This window comes from Sceloporus occidentalis, unplaced genomic scaffold (genome assembly GCF_023333645.1).
Source record: "Sceloporus occidentalis isolate IW3139 unplaced genomic scaffold, rSceOcc1.0.p SCAF_1, whole genome shotgun sequence".
In the NCBI taxonomy this organism is placed as follows: Eukaryota; Metazoa; Chordata; class Lepidosauria; order Squamata; family Phrynosomatidae; genus Sceloporus; species Sceloporus occidentalis.
In genome coordinates this window covers 83,951,814-83,971,640 of record NW_028316981.1, presented here as the reverse complement: position 1 = coordinate 83,971,640, position 19,827 = coordinate 83,951,814, and the positions used below count along the sequence as shown (strand labels likewise).

The 19,827-nt window shown below is 38.9% G+C and overlaps 1 protein-coding gene across 4 annotated transcripts in view; it reads left to right on the top strand.

Moving 5' to 3' along the window:
• The window catches only part of LOC149321741 (cytoplasmic FMR1-interacting protein 2), a 106,507-nt gene extending 87,013 nt beyond the window's left edge, over positions 1–19,494 (top strand). For all 4 annotated transcript variants that reach the window (XM_089527819.1, XM_089527829.1, XM_089527800.1 and 1 more), the window contains 3 exons: positions 10,794–11,032; positions 11,478–11,625; positions 12,307–19,494. In XM_089527819.1, the coding sequence (XP_089383945.1) occupies positions 10,794–11,032; positions 11,478–11,625; positions 12,307–12,474 (555 nt within the window). In that variant the 3' untranslated portion in view covers positions 12,475–19,494. The remainder of the gene's footprint in view (positions 1–10,793; positions 11,033–11,477; positions 11,626–12,306) is intronic.
• Positions 19,495–19,827: the final 333 nt, after the last annotated feature.

Genomic DNA, 19,827 nt, shown 5'->3' with positions numbered 1-19,827 from the left:
GGGTTCCTCTGCTCCTTTCTTCTCTCATCTACCATGTAGCCAGAAGGAGGAGAAAGACAGGATTCATTTTCTGTGATTCCTGGCTTACTGTCCACTTGGAATTGTGTGTTTTAAAAAAACCTGTACTTTATCTTTCTGAGCAATTCAGGATTTGTAGTTGACTTGATTAGAAATTGGTGAGAATATGTTTTGAAACTTGATTCTTGGTTTGTATGCAATGGCAAGCCAATACTGTACTGAAACCTGGTTTAGTCTTCCTCGCAGCAGCCTAAGATGAGGAGAGAGGAAGGGTAATTGTACAAGACAGAGGCTTTGCTTGGGTTTCCATGGATGTGGCACTAAATTATATTTTGGGGTTATCTACAAATGTGGCACAAAACCTAGGCTTATTTCCTAGTGTACATTCAACAGACTGTTGCTACCAGTTCTCTCTCTTTAATAAGAGAGCTTTTCTTAATCACTGATGCTTTCAAACTCACATTGATTGTTCATTATACATATATAATAGGTTTCAGTCATAATTTTAAAGTATATATATCTAAAATATGTATCTATATGAACCTAAACAACATCTTGTGAAATGACCCTGAGTAATCTGGGGTCAATAAGGACTTTTCTCCTGGCCAAATTGGCAGCAATCATAGGAGAGTTCCCTCCTGCTGTTCCCTTTACAGCCTGCAGCTTGACTTACTTGCATGAATGCTCTGTGGCCTGCAATGCCCTTTCTTCAACACATCTGCTCCCTGTTTACAGTTTACAAAGTCTTGGATAGATGTTTTTGGCCTTGCATCAGGCAACAGAATTAGATGATCTTCAGTTTCTTTACAAGTCTGTGATTTGTAAACCAGTGGGATGCTGGCCCCATTCAAAGAAAAGATGCCAGTGCTATATATCTTTTTAGAAAGTGTTCTCTTATGAGTGGGAGCCCTCCAATTATTGTTCCACATCATGAGTTTCAATATAAAGAAAACACAAGATAGAAGAATTTTATAATAACTTATAATGATAATTAATTGAAACTGCAGATTATCAGCTGCATTTTAAGCCTCTTGGCTTTTAAGCCTTTTGATTTGAAGGAAACTGCTGACATAACTACAATGCAGATTTGAGGCCATACTTGAGAGGAGCACATTAGAATGTGTATAACAGAGTCTGGGAAAGTTACAATTTTGGACTACAGTTTCCAAAATGCCCTAACCAGCAAGGGATTTGGGAAACTATGATCCAACCAAATAACATTTTCAAGGTCTGATTCATCTCTCCTTTACAAAGCATGTATGTTTAAATGCATGTTTGGGGAATGCACATGTGCCTTTATTTAAGCATCATTCTGCAAGTCTTTTCAGAATATAATGTTGTCCTCAGCATCTTAATTTTTAAAAATATACCTTCAGTGTTCAAGTTTATGTATGATTCTGAAATTAGATTAACATACCTCTAAAATGCCACTAACAAAGTGATTTTTTTCTGTGTGCTGTTGAATTAATAAATCTTTCAGCCAGATCCTAACCTTGATTACTTGGAAGAAGTCCTGTTGAGTTCAGTAAAAATGGGGGTTTTGCCAGCGTTTTTAGGACTGCTACTATAGTCTTTAAATATGTTAGTCAATGAGGCAAACATTTCATATAGAAGAATAAAATACACCTATACATCTTGTACAGGAATGAAACTGTTAAGTTTCTTGATTCCTGTCAGATTGTTTTTACATCTTTTGGCTCATTTCAGATTTTATTCATTGGCTGAAAAGAGCTCAAAGTGGAGGAGAGGATTATAATATGCTTGTTTAAACATGTTTCTCTCTTCCAATTCAACAAGCTTGTGATTGTATTTGTTTGTGTGCTTATATGTTTTCATGTATGCAATGCTTAACTCTCAATCATCCACGTTCTTGGGTGTGCTAGCATTTCCAACTATTCCGTAATCATTTATCATTGTTAAAGGAGGTTAGGTAGCAGACTAACGAGCCAGGAAAGTTTGAGCCTTCCTATCATTCCCACTGCTTTCAGTGTGAGACATTCAGGCATATGCTTAATTTTCAAACTGAAGTTAATGACAGATGTGAATATTTAGCCTAGAGGCAGACTCAACATGATGGAGGAGCTCTGTGCTCAGGATCTCCAATGTTGTACATTTTTACTAATTATCCACCTTACATTGCTGTATTGAAGACTGAGGAACCGGTACTGGTGTGAGTGTGAATTTAATTTCTTTATAATTCACTGAGGCAATTTACCCCAGTCTTGCCTTTCTTAAGCTGCAACTGTATCTCTGTTTCCTGCTACAGAGATAACAGCAGCTGGGCTAAAGCTAACAAAATGAATTTCAACACGGAGAAATGTAAGGTACTGCACTTAGGGTGGAAAAATGAAATGCACAGATATATATATGGGTGACACCTGGCTGAACAAGACTACATGTGAAAGGGATCTAGGAGTCCAAGTAGACCACAAATTGAACATAAGTCAACAGTTTCCTGCTACAGAGATAACAGCAACTTTGTGGTGGGGATGATTTGTATTCACACACAACTTTCCACAGTGCCTTATCCATGATTTTCAAAGCAGCTGCATGAAGCTGTGAGTAAACTGAGAGCAACAAAACTACAAGAGATTCTGACAACACATCACTTTTATGAGCTCTGCATTTGATAAAGAAGATACTTATTTCCATCACTGGTTTTATAATTAATGTATTAATTTATTGGACTTGTTTGCAAGCTCAGAGTGGCTTGCATGGAACTTCCCTTTTGGTGTTTATCAACTATAGTAATGCATCCAGAATTCTTCACCATTTACTAGGAGCATTTCGTCAGCCAGGACAGCTTCTTAGCTTTTTATTCCTCTGCATTTTTACCAAAGAGGGAGGCAGAGGAACAATGACAACGTAATTCCTCTGCCTCTCTCTCCTGCAGAGACTACAGAGGAACAAGAAGCAGTCCCTACAACCCATTCACCTCTCCACTCTCCCTCCATTGCTATTTAATGGCCATAGCAGCATCCCCACAAGTTATGGCTGCTGCCAGCAGAGGACAAGTCATGGAGATATGTATGTGGAGCAGTAGGTAAACATTACAGACACTAAAACACAGGATGATAGGACACATGGTTACTTGAATTGAGCAAATTATGTCCTGATAATTTTTACTAGATTTTATAGGTATTTGGACATTAAAAAAACACTATACACTTCTTCAGATCCTGATTCTACTAAAAGGCTCTAAGTGTCTGAAGGAGTGTTCAAGTATTCCCTGCTTCCACTTGGACAATTCTGTTAGAGTAGTCCAACAACTAACATTTTCAGGATTGACCTGTGGACAAAGAACAAGAAGAGGGACTGTAATTTGAAAGCCTTCTGGATACCACAGAATCACACAGAAAATTATATACCAACCTAGACCTGATTTCCATTTTAGATTCAACCAGAGTAGTCAAGTTGAATCAACAGGATTTGTCTGTGGTTTGGTCCCACTATTCAGCAGTTGATTCTGCTCTAGTTAAGACTATCCAATATATATAAACATATATATGAAACTCACAGTTCCTGTTTGATGACCCAAATTGTTACTAGACCTGTCCTGTAATAAACATGTTAGTTGATTATTCGTCTGCTTTTTAGTCACTTTGATTAACTGACTATTTGAATCATATGCATGGAAAACTGGGTAGCCATTACTGAATACACTAAGGCAACATGCCACTGAATAAATGAAAGGTACAAAAGGAATTTTCTTTATCTGTGCCAACTACAGTAATATACCAGAATGGCTTTTTAAAAGCACAGCTTTCAGTTTCAGATGCACTGATTAAAAGTTGCTCTCACTGATTGAACAAAGCTTTAAGTGATTAACCTGTAGAATAAAGTGCAGTGCAGTTTTTACTAACCTGGTGTCTGGAAATGGAATATGTAAAAGAACAAAACTTCCTATTAGGGAAGTGATCAATGGAAAGTAGTTAGAAAGGAAAAGATCACATTTGTAATATTTTTCTATAAGGGGCTTCCCATCTGCCCACCATTTCTGTTTGACATTTACACTTATCTCAGGGAATCTGCATCCTCTGGTGCAACTTCCCTTCAACAGCCACTCAGTTTGATGTGTGAAGCAGGGACCACACTCAAAAAATACCATCAGTGCTGTTTTCTCTCTTAGCTCTCAGGCATGGATAGAAAGAATGTACACATTGGCTCTCCACATGGAGTCTCACTGTGCCACCATGAAAAGGCAACTGCCATGTTGGATATGAAAAAACATATACCATATATACTCGACTATAAGTTGACCTCATAGATGTCGAGGGCAGGTTTTGGGGGCAAAATTATGGATTTTGATATGCCCCATGGATAAGTCGAGGGTAAAACCTAGGGCCACATAAGAAAGGATCTAAAGGATGAAGCAAAAGAAAGCAATGCCAAAGAACTTATGAAATTCCAGAAGGCATAATTGTTTGTACTCATCCTAAAAGCTGGATAGATGAGAGAATAGAGGAAAGTCAGTGCTTCCAGGACAGATTATACCTTGCCTTTCACCAGTGCATGGTTCCTTTTTTAAAATAATAATTAAAGTACAGTACTAACATTGACCTGTGGATAAGTCAAACTCTGTTTTTGGGGTCAATTTTTTGATTAAAATTCTAGACTTATACATGAGTATATACAGTATGGACTCAAAAGCTTTTCAGTTCTTCATGGGCACAGCAGTTCTTGAATCTTATTATTTGTGCCTAACTATTCCTACCTAACAAGATAAGTTTGTGCACTGGAGAAATTATACAAATTTATTTGCTAACCCATCCTAACTTTGCTAAGGTATGGCCCTTTTCAGGTTAATTGGAAAATATTCCCCCAGTCTTCTTATCATGATAAGGCAAAGGGTAAGTATGAAGAGCAGGCATACATCTTTCAGTAGTCAAGCATTGAAACACAATTAGGTATACAAATATTGTTGTGAGCCTTCAAGTCATTTCCAACTTATGACAACCCAAAGATAAACTTATCAGTTATATATTTAACTTGTGGAAACTGCAGTGGAGCACTAGTGGCACCCAAATCCCATACATAGTGTAGTATAAATTTCCATTACTAAAGCTGGTCAGAAGAAGGAAGTCATCCTGTGAAACATTTTTAATTGCCCTGTTAACCTTAGAAAATATTTGAGGTTTTGCAAATTTTAAAATAACTTTCAAATATAACATATAACCACAAATATAATTTTCCTTTTGTATTAGCTCTTAGATGGATATTAATTTCTTTCTTTACATCAAAATGTCCTTGTAACTATACATCTTAGATAACAATGGTAGCAACCCCTAATCTCAATATTTACCAGCTCAAGTTAGATTTTAGTTCTGCTGAAGCCTGATATTAAGGCAAGGACAGATCTTTGAAGCTTTCTAGAACCTTTGGGAAACTGTTGATAGCAGACAATGATGGAACCTGCATTTAAGGAATTAGAGAAGACTTATGGTAGAGAAGAGGCAGGTAAAAGTAGTAATGCTAGTTTTCTGGACATAACATTGCGGAGGAGAAGAAACACGGTGAGATCTGCTTTTGTACATAGGTAAAATAGCATTGGTTGTGCATAACGTTTCATTTCAGGGCTGGTTTTCTACATTAACCAAAAGGGAAGGCCTTAGGAACATAAGAAAAAGCCTGCTGGGTCAGACCAAAGGCTTATGTGGTCCATGCTTCTGTTAACATAGTGGCCCACCAGTTGCCTATGGGACATCCATCAGCAAGGCATGAATACAGCTGCCACTCTGTTTCATGTTTCCCAGCAACTACGATTGCCAGATCTCAGGGCCTGGATGTTCTCCAGTCCTCAGGCACTGATGGGAAAATCTCAGCACAAGAGTACTGCCTTGAAACATGTATATGTCTACATAGTGTTTTGCAACTGTAGCTGATGCTTAATATGTCATGCTTAATAATATCACAAGAACCTGCTCCTTGTAATATCACCAGAGCCAACCTCCTTTGACATCCCAAAGGTTTGCCTCTAAGTCTCATGTTTTGGTCCCCAGATCTCAGGGCATGAGATAGTACTGACCTGGAAGGCCTTCCAGAAGCTGATACAAAGAGGCATACCACCTCTGATTTTTGTTGTCAACTGCCTTTGAGTCAATCTTGACTCATGGCAACTCTATGGATGAGATATTTCCAAGACCCTCTGTCCTCCACTGCTCTGCTTAATTCCTGCAACCCCATAAAACCCATTGTGACCTCCTTAATAGAGTCCATCCATCTGACATGTGGCCTTCCTCTCTTCCTACTTCCCTTTACCTTTCTCAGTATTATTGCCTTTTCCAATGAGTCTTTCTTTCTCATGATGTGTCCAAAGTATGACAGCCTCAGTTTGGTCATCTTGACTTGTAGGGAGGTTTCCGGCTTGATCTGCTCTAGGACCCATTTGTTTGTCCTTTTGGCTGTCCATGGGATCCTCAGCACTCTTCTCCAGCACCACATCTCAAATGAATGGATTTTCTTCCTATTTTCTTTCATAGCTGTTCAGCTCTCACATCCATACATGGTAATAGGAAATACAGTGGCTTGTATGATTCTAACTTTTGTATATCTTTGCATTTTATAATCTTTTCTAGTTCTTTCATAGTCATCCTCCCCATTCTTAATCTTCTTCTGATTTCCTGACTGCAGTCTCTATTTCTATCAATGTTTGATCCCATGTATGGGAATTCTTTTACTATTTCTATTCCTTCATTGCCTAGGTTGACAGTGGTAATTATTTTTGTTTTTCTTATGTTCAACATTAAGCCTGCCTTTGTACTTTCTTCTTTGATCTTCCTTAGTAGCTGTTCCAGGTCTGTGAGGTTTTCTGCTAGCACTATGGTGTCATCTGCATATCTTTTTGATATTCCTTCCTCCTATTTTCACTCCTTCTTCTTCTGTGCCCAAGCCTGCTTTTCTTATAATATGTTCTACATACAAGCTGACCAGATAGGGTGAAAGAATACAGCCTTGTCTGACCCCTTTCCCAATTGGGAACCATTCTGTTTCTCCCTGTTCTGTTCTGATAGTAGCTTCTTGTCCTGAGTACAGATTCCTCATTAGGATTATCAGATGAGTTGACACTCCCATGTCTTTAAGGGAATTCCATAGCCTTTCATAATCTATGCAGTCAAAAGGTTTGCTATAGTCTATAAAACATATGCTGGTTTTCTTTTGGAATTCCCTGGTGTGCTCCATTAGCCTCTTCCTTTCCTAAATTCCACTTGAACCTCTGAGATTCCTGTCTCCATGTATGGTTGGAGTCTGTGTTGCAGAATTTTGAGCATGATTTGCTTGTATGGGGATCAGTTCTATGGTCTTATAGTTGCTGCAGTCTCTTGTTTCTCCCTTTTTGTGGATGGGGATATATTGATCACTTCCAATCTGTTGGCCATCATTTCATTTTCTATATCTGTTGACATATATTGGTTAGCACTAGAGTTGACTCTGTCAATGTGGATTGCAGCAGTTCAACTGGAATATCATCTATTCTCTTATGGTAGTTTTCACCTCACTTTTTAGAATGTGGGGTTCATCTTCATATGGCTCTTCATTCCATGTTTCCTTCATTTTGTCATCTCTTTTGTATAATTCTTCTGTGCATTGCATCCAACATCTTTGTATTCTCTCCTGGTCTTGAATTACCACCTCTGATACTGGTGGTAATGCAGTCAGCCCTCCGTATGCATGGATTCTTTATTCATGGATTCCACCATCCATTGCTTGAAAATATTCAATAAAATGTATATTCTAAAAAGCAAATCTTGATTTTGCCATTTTATATAAGGAAGACCATTTTACTATGCCACCATATTTAATGGGACTTGAGCATCCATGGATTTTGGTATTCAGGGGGAGTCCTGGAACCACACTCCAGTGGGTACCAAGGGGCCACTGTACTTACCCATTCTTACTAGTAGCCATTGGTGGCCCTCTGCACCATGAATTTAAACCCTTGAGGTAAAGAAAGGCACACTATAATTAGTGGCTATGTTGCCCAAATAGGGCCCATCACCAGGCAGAGGATTCCTCATTGACATCAGTATTTGTGCAGATTTGTGCAGACATTTCCATTCTGTGGGTGCCAAAGCTAACCTCTCTAGTGAATGGGAGTTAAGTATTGTAGATAGTAGAAAATACAAAATTACATAGGGGCACAGTTGGCGAAGTATCTGGCTCTCAATGCCAGTAGAGGCCCATTAAGATAAAGAGCTTCTTCTTGTCTTCCGTTCCTTGGCTGAACGAATTTACGACCTGGTTTAGGCAATAAATAAATAAATAACCAGTTTTTCCAGGGAAATTGCCTTCATTGACTGGATACTTCTACATGTAATTTGAGGAATATAGTCATTTCAGGCTATATAAAGGAGGTTGAACAGGAGGGCGCATGATCTCTGCATGTAAACCTTGAGAAATCCAGCTGACATAAGTTACCACTGGGATAGGAATTTCATTCACCTGCTTTGTTGTGAAATTTCCCCACTCCTTTTCAAGTCTTTCTCTTGTTATGGGAAGTATCTTGCCAAGCTTGTTGTTATGCAAGAAGGGCTGCATCAGATTATCCTAGTTTTTGACAGTTTCCCCCCTACTTGCCCTGAGCTAATGGTTTGGGGAACATGCTGTGTCACGTAAGGTTTTAAAAAGGTTTTAGAACCATTTCTTGACAAGGTAGTTACTGATATTAAAATACATACATCCATCTGGTTTCAGTTTATGGACTGTTGGCCTGCTTGAAAGCTCAAATCTAGAAACAGCCTATTGGTAAAAATCTGATTTGCTGTAACTCTTTGATTTAAGTAAATAAAGTTGCCAAATGCTTATCCAAAAAAATTACTGTAAAACATCAAATCCACATTTAACTGCCTTACAGACATCTGCTACCCAATTAATTATGTAATATGCATTGTTACATGTATATGATGCATTATATATGCATTATTATCCATACATATATATTACACATAATTGTACATCTATATAGAATTACCTCCCACATTTATTACAATTTTGTCCTTGAATAAAATTATATGTAAGATTTCAGTCATAAGAATTTTAGATATACAAGAAAAAAGCAACTTTTATGAAACATTTCATAAGATTTCCGAGTCCATGATGTGATGTGCATATATTTACTCCTGGGCAGAGCCTGAAATAAGAATATTACAAGTATTTATGTTACTCATGATATGTTGTTTCTTCATAGGCAAGAATTCTACTATGAAAAATACAAATAATATGACTTCTAAACCTGTTAAATTTGGGAATGTAATAAGTAATGGTTACTCTTTAATTTGAAAGATTACTTTAGGGGAATCATTTTGACAAATTTGGTGTATTTGCAGTTTTTTTTAAAGAATATGTTTTGAAAAAATTAACATTGCCTGTTACTGAGGGAATTTGTGTCTTTAATTGAATTTTAAGCAATACTAGTGTTTTAGATTTTGCAACGATGTTTCCATGTTCTGGTCTTGGGGAAAGTTCAGGGACATATTTTCTAGTCTTGTTCTATGAAGATGCAGATAAAAAGGAGGGAGCTGTGTTTATTCAACCATGTCAAAGGGAATGAAACAGTACAAAATTAAATGCTACACATTGAGCTCATCATTAAGTAATACAGGGACGTAGCCAGGATTTTAGGAAGGGGGGGGGGGGTCCAGACTAAGTGCCACCATTATAATGGGGCTTGGGTGCAGCGGCACAGCAGCACATACCATTCATTTTTCTAATGGAAGGGGGGGGGTCTGGACCCCAAGATCCCCCCCCCTTGGCTACGTCCCTGAGTAATAACAGGTGATTCCTTAATGGGAGGTGTGGTTCTCTGGTTGTCAAGATATATGAAGCTGGAGCAGCACAACAAGCACCTTGTGCAGATTTGGATGCTGTTGTAGCATCCTTTGCAAAGAGAAGTAATCTAGGTCCTTGCTACTACACTCTTTATTCATTTAATTTATTCAAGATTTAATACCAAGATGAAATAACTGTATCTTGGCCAAATGCCTTTAATTTTTCCCTGTGCTACCCCATCTCATTCTGCCATCCTACCTCCCATTTCTATGCTACATATTTGTATTCTCATCATTTTACTGTTCTACATCAAGTGAAAGCTTACAACCTATAAGAACAATTCTCCAGACAGTGGTCCCATGAACCCTTATTCAGTTTAATGTGCAAGAGTTGCCCTATTTATATGGAAAGATGTGGATTTTTCTAGCACTGAGTACTACAAAACTGGGCAGATGGAGAAATCCTATAGAACAGATACTAAAAGTAACTAGCATTGATATGTAGACTTGGATTAATAATTCGCAATAACCAGTGGTTACTAACAACATTATAACATATAGATTTATAAAAAATATGACCATATGTAAACTACACTGTGTAGCAGTTGAACGTTTGCTACAGATGCTACAGTAACAAGGTATCACTACAAAACTGTAATAGTGACTTATGCAGCATCAATGCAATGTGCAGGAAATCTTGAAGCTTAAAAAAAAATCCCGATAGAGAAGCAAATTTTAGCTTTCCTTTTCCAACGTATTGTTGCTTTGCAAGGACATCCTTAAGGTAACAAAACTATGGATAAAATCAGCCCCTTTCAGACAACTATTTCCTTATTTTACATAACAAAACAGCTCAATGCTTAGTTGACATCTGATAGGAGCAAAGTCCTACATTAACTCCATTACCAAGTGCAAAATGCTGGGTGAGGGTGGGAAGGGTCAGAATGAAAAGTTTAAAAGGAAATGACATCTGACACCTCCTTCTGCTGTTGGGTTTTCCTTCTTCTTCAGCAAATAGCCATAGCCCGTGAAGGAGACTTACTGACCAAGGAGAGGTTATGCTGTGGCCTGTCTATGTTTGAGGTTATCCTGACGCGCATTCGGAGCTACCTCCAGGACCCCATCTGGCGTGGGCCTCCCCCAACCAATGGTGTAATGCATGTTGATGAATGTGTTGAGTTCCACCGACTCTGGAGTGCCATGCAGTTTGTGTACTGCATTCCTGTGGGAACAAATGAATTTACTGCTGAGTGAGTAGGCCCCACACTACACTGAACTGAAGTCTCATTAACATTTGAAACTATAGATCTTCTCCACAGATAGTAAAAGCTGTAGCAGATCTGCAAATGCTTATGTACTCAAGTTTTGGCTTTATGTCAATGAATGCAGGCCAATTTACCAGTTGGCTTGTGTCTCTGATTACAACTTTCTATCTTGGGTCTAACTGTTGAATCAGGAAAGAGAAACAGGATTCCCTAGCTGTATCTTCTGAACAACTCTCACTGGTTGATCTGAGATCATAACTGAATAACAGTTTTCGTTATATTAACTTTTAAATTCATGCACTTTTTTGCTATTATTTTAGACAGAATTAAACAACCAGGAATTAATCAATTACAGAATAAGCAACTTAATAGCATAATGTCAGTCTGTCATGATCTCAGTAATTTATACCTTGTTGTTTTCCCCCTCTAGACAATGCTTTGGAGATGGTTTGAACTGGGCTGGTTGTTCAGTTATAGTTCTTCTGGGTCAGCAGCGTCGCTTTGATCTTTTTGATTTTTGTTACCACCTGTTAAAGGTGCAGAGACAGGATGGGAAGGATGAAATCATAAAAAATGTGGTAAGTCTGAGATTGAGCAATGAGATACAGAAACCTGCTTTAGCAGGTCATACTGCTTGTCCATCTAGTTTCTTTCTCCATTTAGTCCAGTATTTTCCAAATGCATCTGAGGAAGTAGATTTAAGTCTACAAAAGCTCATGCTGCCAACTTCTTTCTTTCAGTTAGTCTCAAAGGTCTCTCTACATACTTGCCCACTATTGTCTACTCTGATGAACTGTAGTTCATTGGGGTATTGCGCTGAGGTTTTCATATTATACCACCTAATACCTGGAGTAGAAGATGTCTTTACAGCACAAGAGATCATTTATTCATTCAGTATTGTTTGTACTGACTACCAGAGTTTCTCCACTACTAGTATTTTGATCAGAGGTGGGAACCCACACCTTCTTCATTTAACTCCCATCACCCTTAACCAACATAACCAGCAATGAGGAATACTCATAGTCCAACAATATCTGGAGAGCTGCACCATTCACACCCCTGTTCTTGATGTTAAGAAGTACCATAAAAATATCAATGGGTAGCTGAAGCATCTCCATATAAAGCTAGGAAGGATCAGCACCAACCATCAATTTCTCCAGTTGTCTTTGTAGTTTCTGTCGACAACAATCTAGTTGCAAAAACAAAGGCCAGTTGCTCACCCTTCTTTTCTTTCTTTCTTTCTTTCTTTCTTTCTCCAGCCACTTAAGAAAATGGCTGACAGGATAAGGAAGTACCAGATTCTGAACAATGAGATTTTTGCCATTTTGAACAAGTACATGAAGTCAGTGGAAACAGACAGCTCCACAGTTGAGCATGTGCGTTGCTTCCAACCTCCCATCCACCAGTCTTTGGCCACCACCTGTTAAGTGGCTGATGTTGGAAATGCAGCATGAATATTTGTGTCTCTTCATCTGAAATCAGTGAAAAAGACGATACCAGATCCCAGTGAAGACCTGGACGGGAACACCCGAGAACACAGATTTGGCAACAATGCAAATGAGGATGGACTCAGTTGACAAAGATACATTTTCCTAAAAGGCCCAGTTTGAATGCATGTTCTTCTATATCCAATGTGGTGAGGAGCAAAATGTGTTGTTTTTTCCTCCTATAGTTTCTTCAGATTTCATAATGACCCAGAACCACCCAGTCAAGCACAAACTGTATGGTGTTTAAAATTAGTGATTGTTATGAGGATTCCAGTTGAGGTGGCCAGTGTTTCAAAATGTTGGAAGTCTTCCTCTGAATGCACAATAAGGTAAACAACATTCCTGCCTATATAAAAATGTGGTTTCATGATATGAGTCTTTAACACTTGGATGTAATTAGTTTTCCCCCTTGCAGTTGATGGGAAGATTAATGCATGTAATTAAGCATTCCCACCCCACCCCCATTGGAATAAATGCAGTAGAATAATTACAACAAACAGTACATTTTTGTATTCTGGGAAATTCAGTAATTAGTTCAGGATTGAATATCTAAGCATTGGTAATCAGGTGGTAATGATATTAAGAATACACCCAACATGACACTTGGTCCTTTGCTTTACAGCGGGTAGCAGTTGATCTTTCATGAGTATATATATGCATTCCACAAACATTTAGCTAACAAGCTCCCTATGGCAACTCTGTCTGTGTGGACAATTCATAAAATCATGGGCTCATATTAGAGTCCCACTGATGCCCTTTATATATGATAGCCCTGTTTAAATATTTGAAGGGATGTCATATTGAGAAGGGAATAAGCTTGTTTTCTGCTGCTCCAGAGACTAGGACCCAGAGCAATGGATGCAAGCTACAGGAAAAGAGATTCCACCTCAACATTAGGAGGAACTTCCTGACAGTAAAGGTTGTTCAACAGTGGAACACTCTTCCACGGAGTGTAGTGGAGTCTCCTTCCTTGGAAGTCTTTAAACAGAGGCTGGATGGCCATCTGTCAGGGATGCTTTTATTGAAAGTTCTTGCATGGCAGGGGGTTGGACTGGATGTCCCTTGTGGTCTCTTCCATGTCTACGATTCTATGTCAGATACATCTGCTGCCACCAGTACACCCAAAAGATTAGCCTGTATAGTTTGTTAAGAATATACAGTGTGCCTGCGTTATATTCAGGTGTGTCATATGCGGCTTCCAGCATACGCTGGAAGCCTGTGCCAGAAGAAGCCACGGCACACCCCGAAAAAGTAATGGGGCGCACTGCAGGTATGAGTCCCATTACTTCTAATGGAGCTCCAGCATACACATTTTTTCCTTACACGGAGGGGTCTGGAATGGATCCCCCACACAAGGAAAGGGCACTCTGTACTACCCACAGGCAATAGAAATAACATGACCAACATGAGAACAAAATGCAAACTTGGAGAAACAATGCCATATATTTCAAGCAAAAAAGTAATGCATACCATAGAAAACTCAAGCTAACAAACTAGAATCTTTCCAGATCCTTTATATGATGATAAACTGGACTTCAGGTTTTAAGATGAATCCAGTGATTCAGATGTAACACTACTGGGTCATAAAAGGATAAGAAATAAAATCTTAAGGAAATAATTTCTTTCTGTGACTGTTAGGCCATCGTAAGGCCACTAAGTAAAATTTAGCCATGCAGTTTGGCCCTGACTGGTGTTACTATTTACGGAAGAGCTTTTTAGAAATGCTGTCCTCTAACGTTTAGATTATTCCAGTTTAATGTTCAGCAAGCAAAGGACAGCATTTCATTTCCCATCTCATTTACTCTCCAAAATTAATTTTAAAAACAAACTTTAGAGAGGTAGTTAAAACTCAACCACTTTCCTCATTAGATGTTCCAGAGAATCTATCAGAGAAGTCAGCAAAGGGCACAGTGTACCAGAAAGTACTAATCTGCTACCCACAATATAAGGAATGGGATAGTGCAAGAACATACCCCAGTTAGTTTCGTGGAGGCTTTTTTCAGGATACCTTATTGAGAAAGTATACCCAACACTACATCAGAATTAACATAATAGAATTCTGATCTTATCATGTTGAAAGACATGGTCTCTTTCAGTATTAGGACAGATCTTAGAAAATCAGATTGCTTCAGGTTTGTCATTTCTTCTTAGCCTTCTGTCAGCAAGGACAGTCTCCTTGCACCTGATAGATTTTAGATGCTTCTGTCTGGGGTTTTCCTTCATCACCTCACTATACAAACATTAATTGCTTTAATTGCTGATGTTTGGTAGATCAGTGACAGATGTTATGAACTTTGAGACTACAAACAGGTTTCCCCTCTTGTTGGGCAGAAAGCACATAAGGTACAATATGTTAATGCTCTGTCTCTGTTCCAAGTGAGAATGTTCTGTCTGAAAGCGCAACAGTAACATAAAATTATGAGCATGAGCGATACTCCTGTTGCAAATGCCTTTGTGGTTTTAAAGACTTGTAATGTGTTTGAATAATGATTCGTTAAAATATGCATCCACAGAACATGGGAGCATATTTATGAGTCATGAATACTGAGGAAACTATTCAAACTGAAAGATACTTCTTGTACACTTTGATATGAAGTTAAGGCATGGCTTATAGACATCACATAGAAATTGACTCAGGCAAGAACAATGAGCAAAGGAGCTGAAGAGTGTAAAGGGAAAACAATGCCCTCCTTTCACTTATCATTTGAAGTTTCTATGGGAAGAGTTTAGGGGCTTCAGGATTTTTGTGGGGAGCAGATGCTGCAGTGTGTCACTTAAGCTAATTAACATCATGCCTCCAGGAGCCTATGACTTTAGAAGAAAACTACCCCAAACACAAGTGTATAAAAATGCCAGAGTTAAGAGTCCAGCCATGATAGGTAACTGTCAGGTTGTAAATGCTGGCCTAAATCAAGGGATCCTGTCAGATATTTGTCATATGCATCTCTCTTTTCTTTCTGCTTCACAAAAATGTACCTTTCACTCACTCTTCAAATGCTTTCTTTTTTAAAAAAAAGTTAATGAGGAGTGATCTCGTTCAGTTAGAGGATACTGATTCACTACAAATGCAGCAACAAGTGGATAACTACAAAGTCAGGCAGTGGATCAAGAGTGGAGAATTCTTAATCAGAATATTTTGAGAGCCTCTCTGCATATGCAAAACATACTTCTTCACAATTGAATTGGTGCATCCTTGGTACTTTCCCTCTCTCAACCAGGACATCATTTCTACCAGAATCAGGGGTAGGCCTGTGACATACTCCATTTAAATGAACAGGAATCCAATAAGCCCCCTCCCTCTTTTCTGTACCTTGTTGTTGTGTGTCTTCAAGTTGGGTCCAACTTATGGTGTTTTCTTGGCAAGATTTGTTCAGAGAGGGTTTACCTATGGAGGTTATCACAGAGGGTTTATCCTGTGCAGAAACTGGATTTAAAATGGGGAAATCCCACAAAAGCAGGATTGTTTTCACATGACATCACACATTAACACGTACAGAAAATGGACAAGTCCCACAAAAGCATGATTATTTTCACACAACATCGGGGGCATTGACCATTAATCCAGCATTAACCCACATAGAAAGTGGACAAAATTGGCTGCTTTTTTACTTTCAGGATTCATCCATGAGTAAAAAAATGGCAAATTTTGTCCACTTTCTTTGCAGGTTATTTTCGCATTAATGCCCAATGCCCCTGATGAGTCTGAAAACGATCCCACTTTTGTGGGATTTTTCTTGGATTTAGGGCAGAAAAATGAAATGCACAGATATAAGATGGGCAACACCTGTCTGAATGAAACTATGTGTGAAAGGGATCTAGGAGTCCAAGTAGATCACAAGTTGAACATGAGTCAGCAGTGTGATGTGGCAGCTAAAAAGGCCAATGCAATTTTAGGTTGCATCAATAAAAGTATAGTGTCTAGATCAAGGGAAGTAACAGTGCCACTCTATTCTGCTTTGGTCAGGCCCTGCCTGGAATACTGTGTCCAGTTCTGGGCACCACAATTCAAAAAGGATGTTGAGAAACTGGAGCATATCCAAAGGAGGATGACTAAAATGGTGAAGGGCCTGGAAACCATGCCTTATGAGGAACAACTTAGGGAGCTGGGGATGTAAAGTCGAAGGCTTTCATGGCCGGCATCCATAGTTTTTTGTGGGTTTTTCGGGCTATGTGGCCATGTTCTAGCAGAGTTTCTTGGCCATGTTCTAGCAGAAACTCTGCTAGAACATGGCCACATAGCCCTGCTAGAACATGGCCACATGGCCACATAGCCTGAAAAACCCACAGAAAACTATGGAGCTGGGGATGTTTAGCCTCGAGAACAGAAGATTAAGAGGTGATTAGAGTCCCTCCCACTGATGCCCTTTATATGATAGCCCTGTTTAAATATTTAAAGGGATGTCATATTGAGGAGGGAGCAAGCTTGTTTTCTGTTGCTCCAGAGAACAAGACCCGGAACAGTGGATGCAAGCTACAGGAAAAGAGATTTTACCTCAACATTAGGAGGAACTTCCTGATAGTAAGGGCTGTTTGACAGTGGAACAAAGTCCCTCAGAGTGTGGTGGAGTCTCCTTCCTTGGAGGTCTTTAAACAGAGGCTGGATGGCCATCTGTCGGGGATGCATTGATTGAGAGTTCCTGCATGGCAGGGGTTTGACTGGATGTCCCTTGTGGTCTCTTCCAACTTTATGATTCTATGAAAGATAGAGTTAATTGCCTGGTAATAATGTGAGGAAAATACTGAGTAAGTTCAATGCACTTTCTAGAGTTTTAAAACCAAGAAGTTTTCACCCTGAGATATCCTGTTCTGTGAATCTTTGCCATCATAATAGCCTTCATTGAATGTTATTCATGAGATAGGTCTGGATACATCCTCCTCTCATCTACACTGTTAAGTTATGTAGGGGGTGTGCTGAAGGAACTAGGATTTCCACCTTGCAGAAAAGTATAACATCCAAGTCAGCCATTTCCAAATGACTCCTATGGGACTATAAATACAACCATTAAATGATGCCTCCAAGCTTACAGTAACCGCACACACAAGAGAGGGTGATGATCTATCTCAGCTTTATACTGGCCTTGATTTCCAGCTGCAAACCAAAAACGCTGCTGTATCTTTGCACTGGACATGCCTACCTGGATCATTACATCCATCCCTGTGTAGACACAGATTCATACAGAGACATGGGGTGGAACTCCTAGAAGGACACACACTGTTCTTATTGTAAAAGTATCTATTTGGTGGAATCACTGTGAAATGCATCTCCCATTTTAATTTGGGGTGAAAAGATGTTCCTTTCAGACAGCTTGGAAACACTGGCCTGTGACCCAAACTTCAGGTGGGAATGGACAATGTTATTTTGAATAAACCAAAAACGGGAAGAAAAGGGATTAAGCAACACCTTCCCGGCTACTTTTCTGTGCTTAACTGGAGGTTATATGGCTACTTTTCAGTTAAACATGATCAAGTGGAAGAAACACACTGCATGTAATGTATAGATTGGCTCTTAAGTGTTAATAGTGGAGAAAATCTTTGTAATATATTTTGGAAAATAAGTCCTGGCAGAGTCATGTAAGGCTAAACCAGGCCTGAGAGAAAGTCGTTCAGGTTTCTTCAGCAATGCTAATGAACAGCCATGGTCAATCTATAACCTATCAGCTTTCAGCTTGGTTTTCATGACTTGGTGTATCAACTGAACAAGCTCTGTGCAACCATATTCCCTTCTCAATAAGACTTCTTGAAGGTATCAGTGGTCCTATAATTCCTGTGTTACTCTGGTTTTAACTGATATTCATCTATTTAAAAATATGAGCAAAGTATTGGGGTTTTTTAAAAAAAGTTAGAAGAAAAAAATTGCATAATTCTTCCAAATGTACCATATTTGTATGAAGTATGTCCAGGAATTTTTGTACAATGGATTTACATTTATTTATGGTGCAGTATATTTACAGTAGTGATTAACTATGGTGTTTGAATTCATGAATCACACTTGCTATGCAGCAGAAAATGATATATATTGTTTTGTATGTTTTGTTTTTTCATTGTTGATCAATAGACATTTTTTCACTTCCATTCAAAATGCTTCTGTAATGATAAGACACCCTGTGAGTGGTGACATACTTAATTGTATTGCAACTTCCAACAATGTGTACAGCAAAAGCTGGGATGAATCCTCTTAACAAAGGGGGGGAAAATAAAAATTCAGTGGTGTAAACAAAAGGGCCAAGAATTATCTGTTGAGCAAGGTAGAGTCTGTGGCACCCAACAGCTTAATTGCTATGGAATCCTCCAGTGTTGCTGTCTGGAACTGGCCCTCCAGGTAGAAGCAGAACCACTGCAGAACAGTGTCTCCAATTCTCATCCCACAAAGCTGGTCCAGGAAGATACCATGAGCAGTGGTATCAAAAGATTCTGTGAGATCCAGGACGATCAACAGGATAGCAGTCCCACTGCCTTTCCCTGGAGTAGGTCATCAATCAGAGCAGCTAAAGCCATTTCAGTGCCATATCCTGTTCTGAAACCAGACTAAAATGGGCCCAAATGATGAAGGTCACAGTCCTTGGTCAAGGAAATTACAAAAGATGATTAGAAAGGAAAACAAATGAATTGGATTATACTCCCAAATTCCAATCCATTAGTGGAAGTATGAACAAAGACACAGACAAAGAGTTGGACTGGATGGCTCTTATGGTCTCTTCCAACTCTTCAAGGAATCAGAATAAATGCCTCCTTGAGGTCTTCAAACTGTGTTCACAAGTTTGCTTGAGGTCTTCAAACTATATTTACTAGTACTTGTAAACACAGCTTGGAGACCTCAAGTGGAACATAATGAAGAACTGCTCTACTCTAATTCATAGAATCATAAGAGTTGGAAGAGACCGCAATAGCCATCCAAGTCCAGTCTCCTGACATGCAGGAATACACAGTCAAAGCATTCCCCAACAGATGATCATCCAGTTTATGCTTTAAAATTTCCAAAGGAGACTCTGCCACACTCTTATGTTCTACTGTCAAACAGCTCTTCAAGTTGATGTGGGATTTCTTTTCCTGTAGTTGAAAAGAGACTCTTTGAGATGTCCCTAAGGGCATCCTGCAAACATGGCTATAAATCCAAATGAATATAATTATGGGTGTGGATGCCAAAGGGGATTGAAATTAACACCTTTAAATTGAGAGAGTTGCATGCGGATCATATGCTCATACCTCTTTATCATGAAAAAAGTACAACAGAATCTATTTTTTGATGCAATGGAACTGGCAAGTATACTGGAACCAGTAATGAGAGCATGTTCT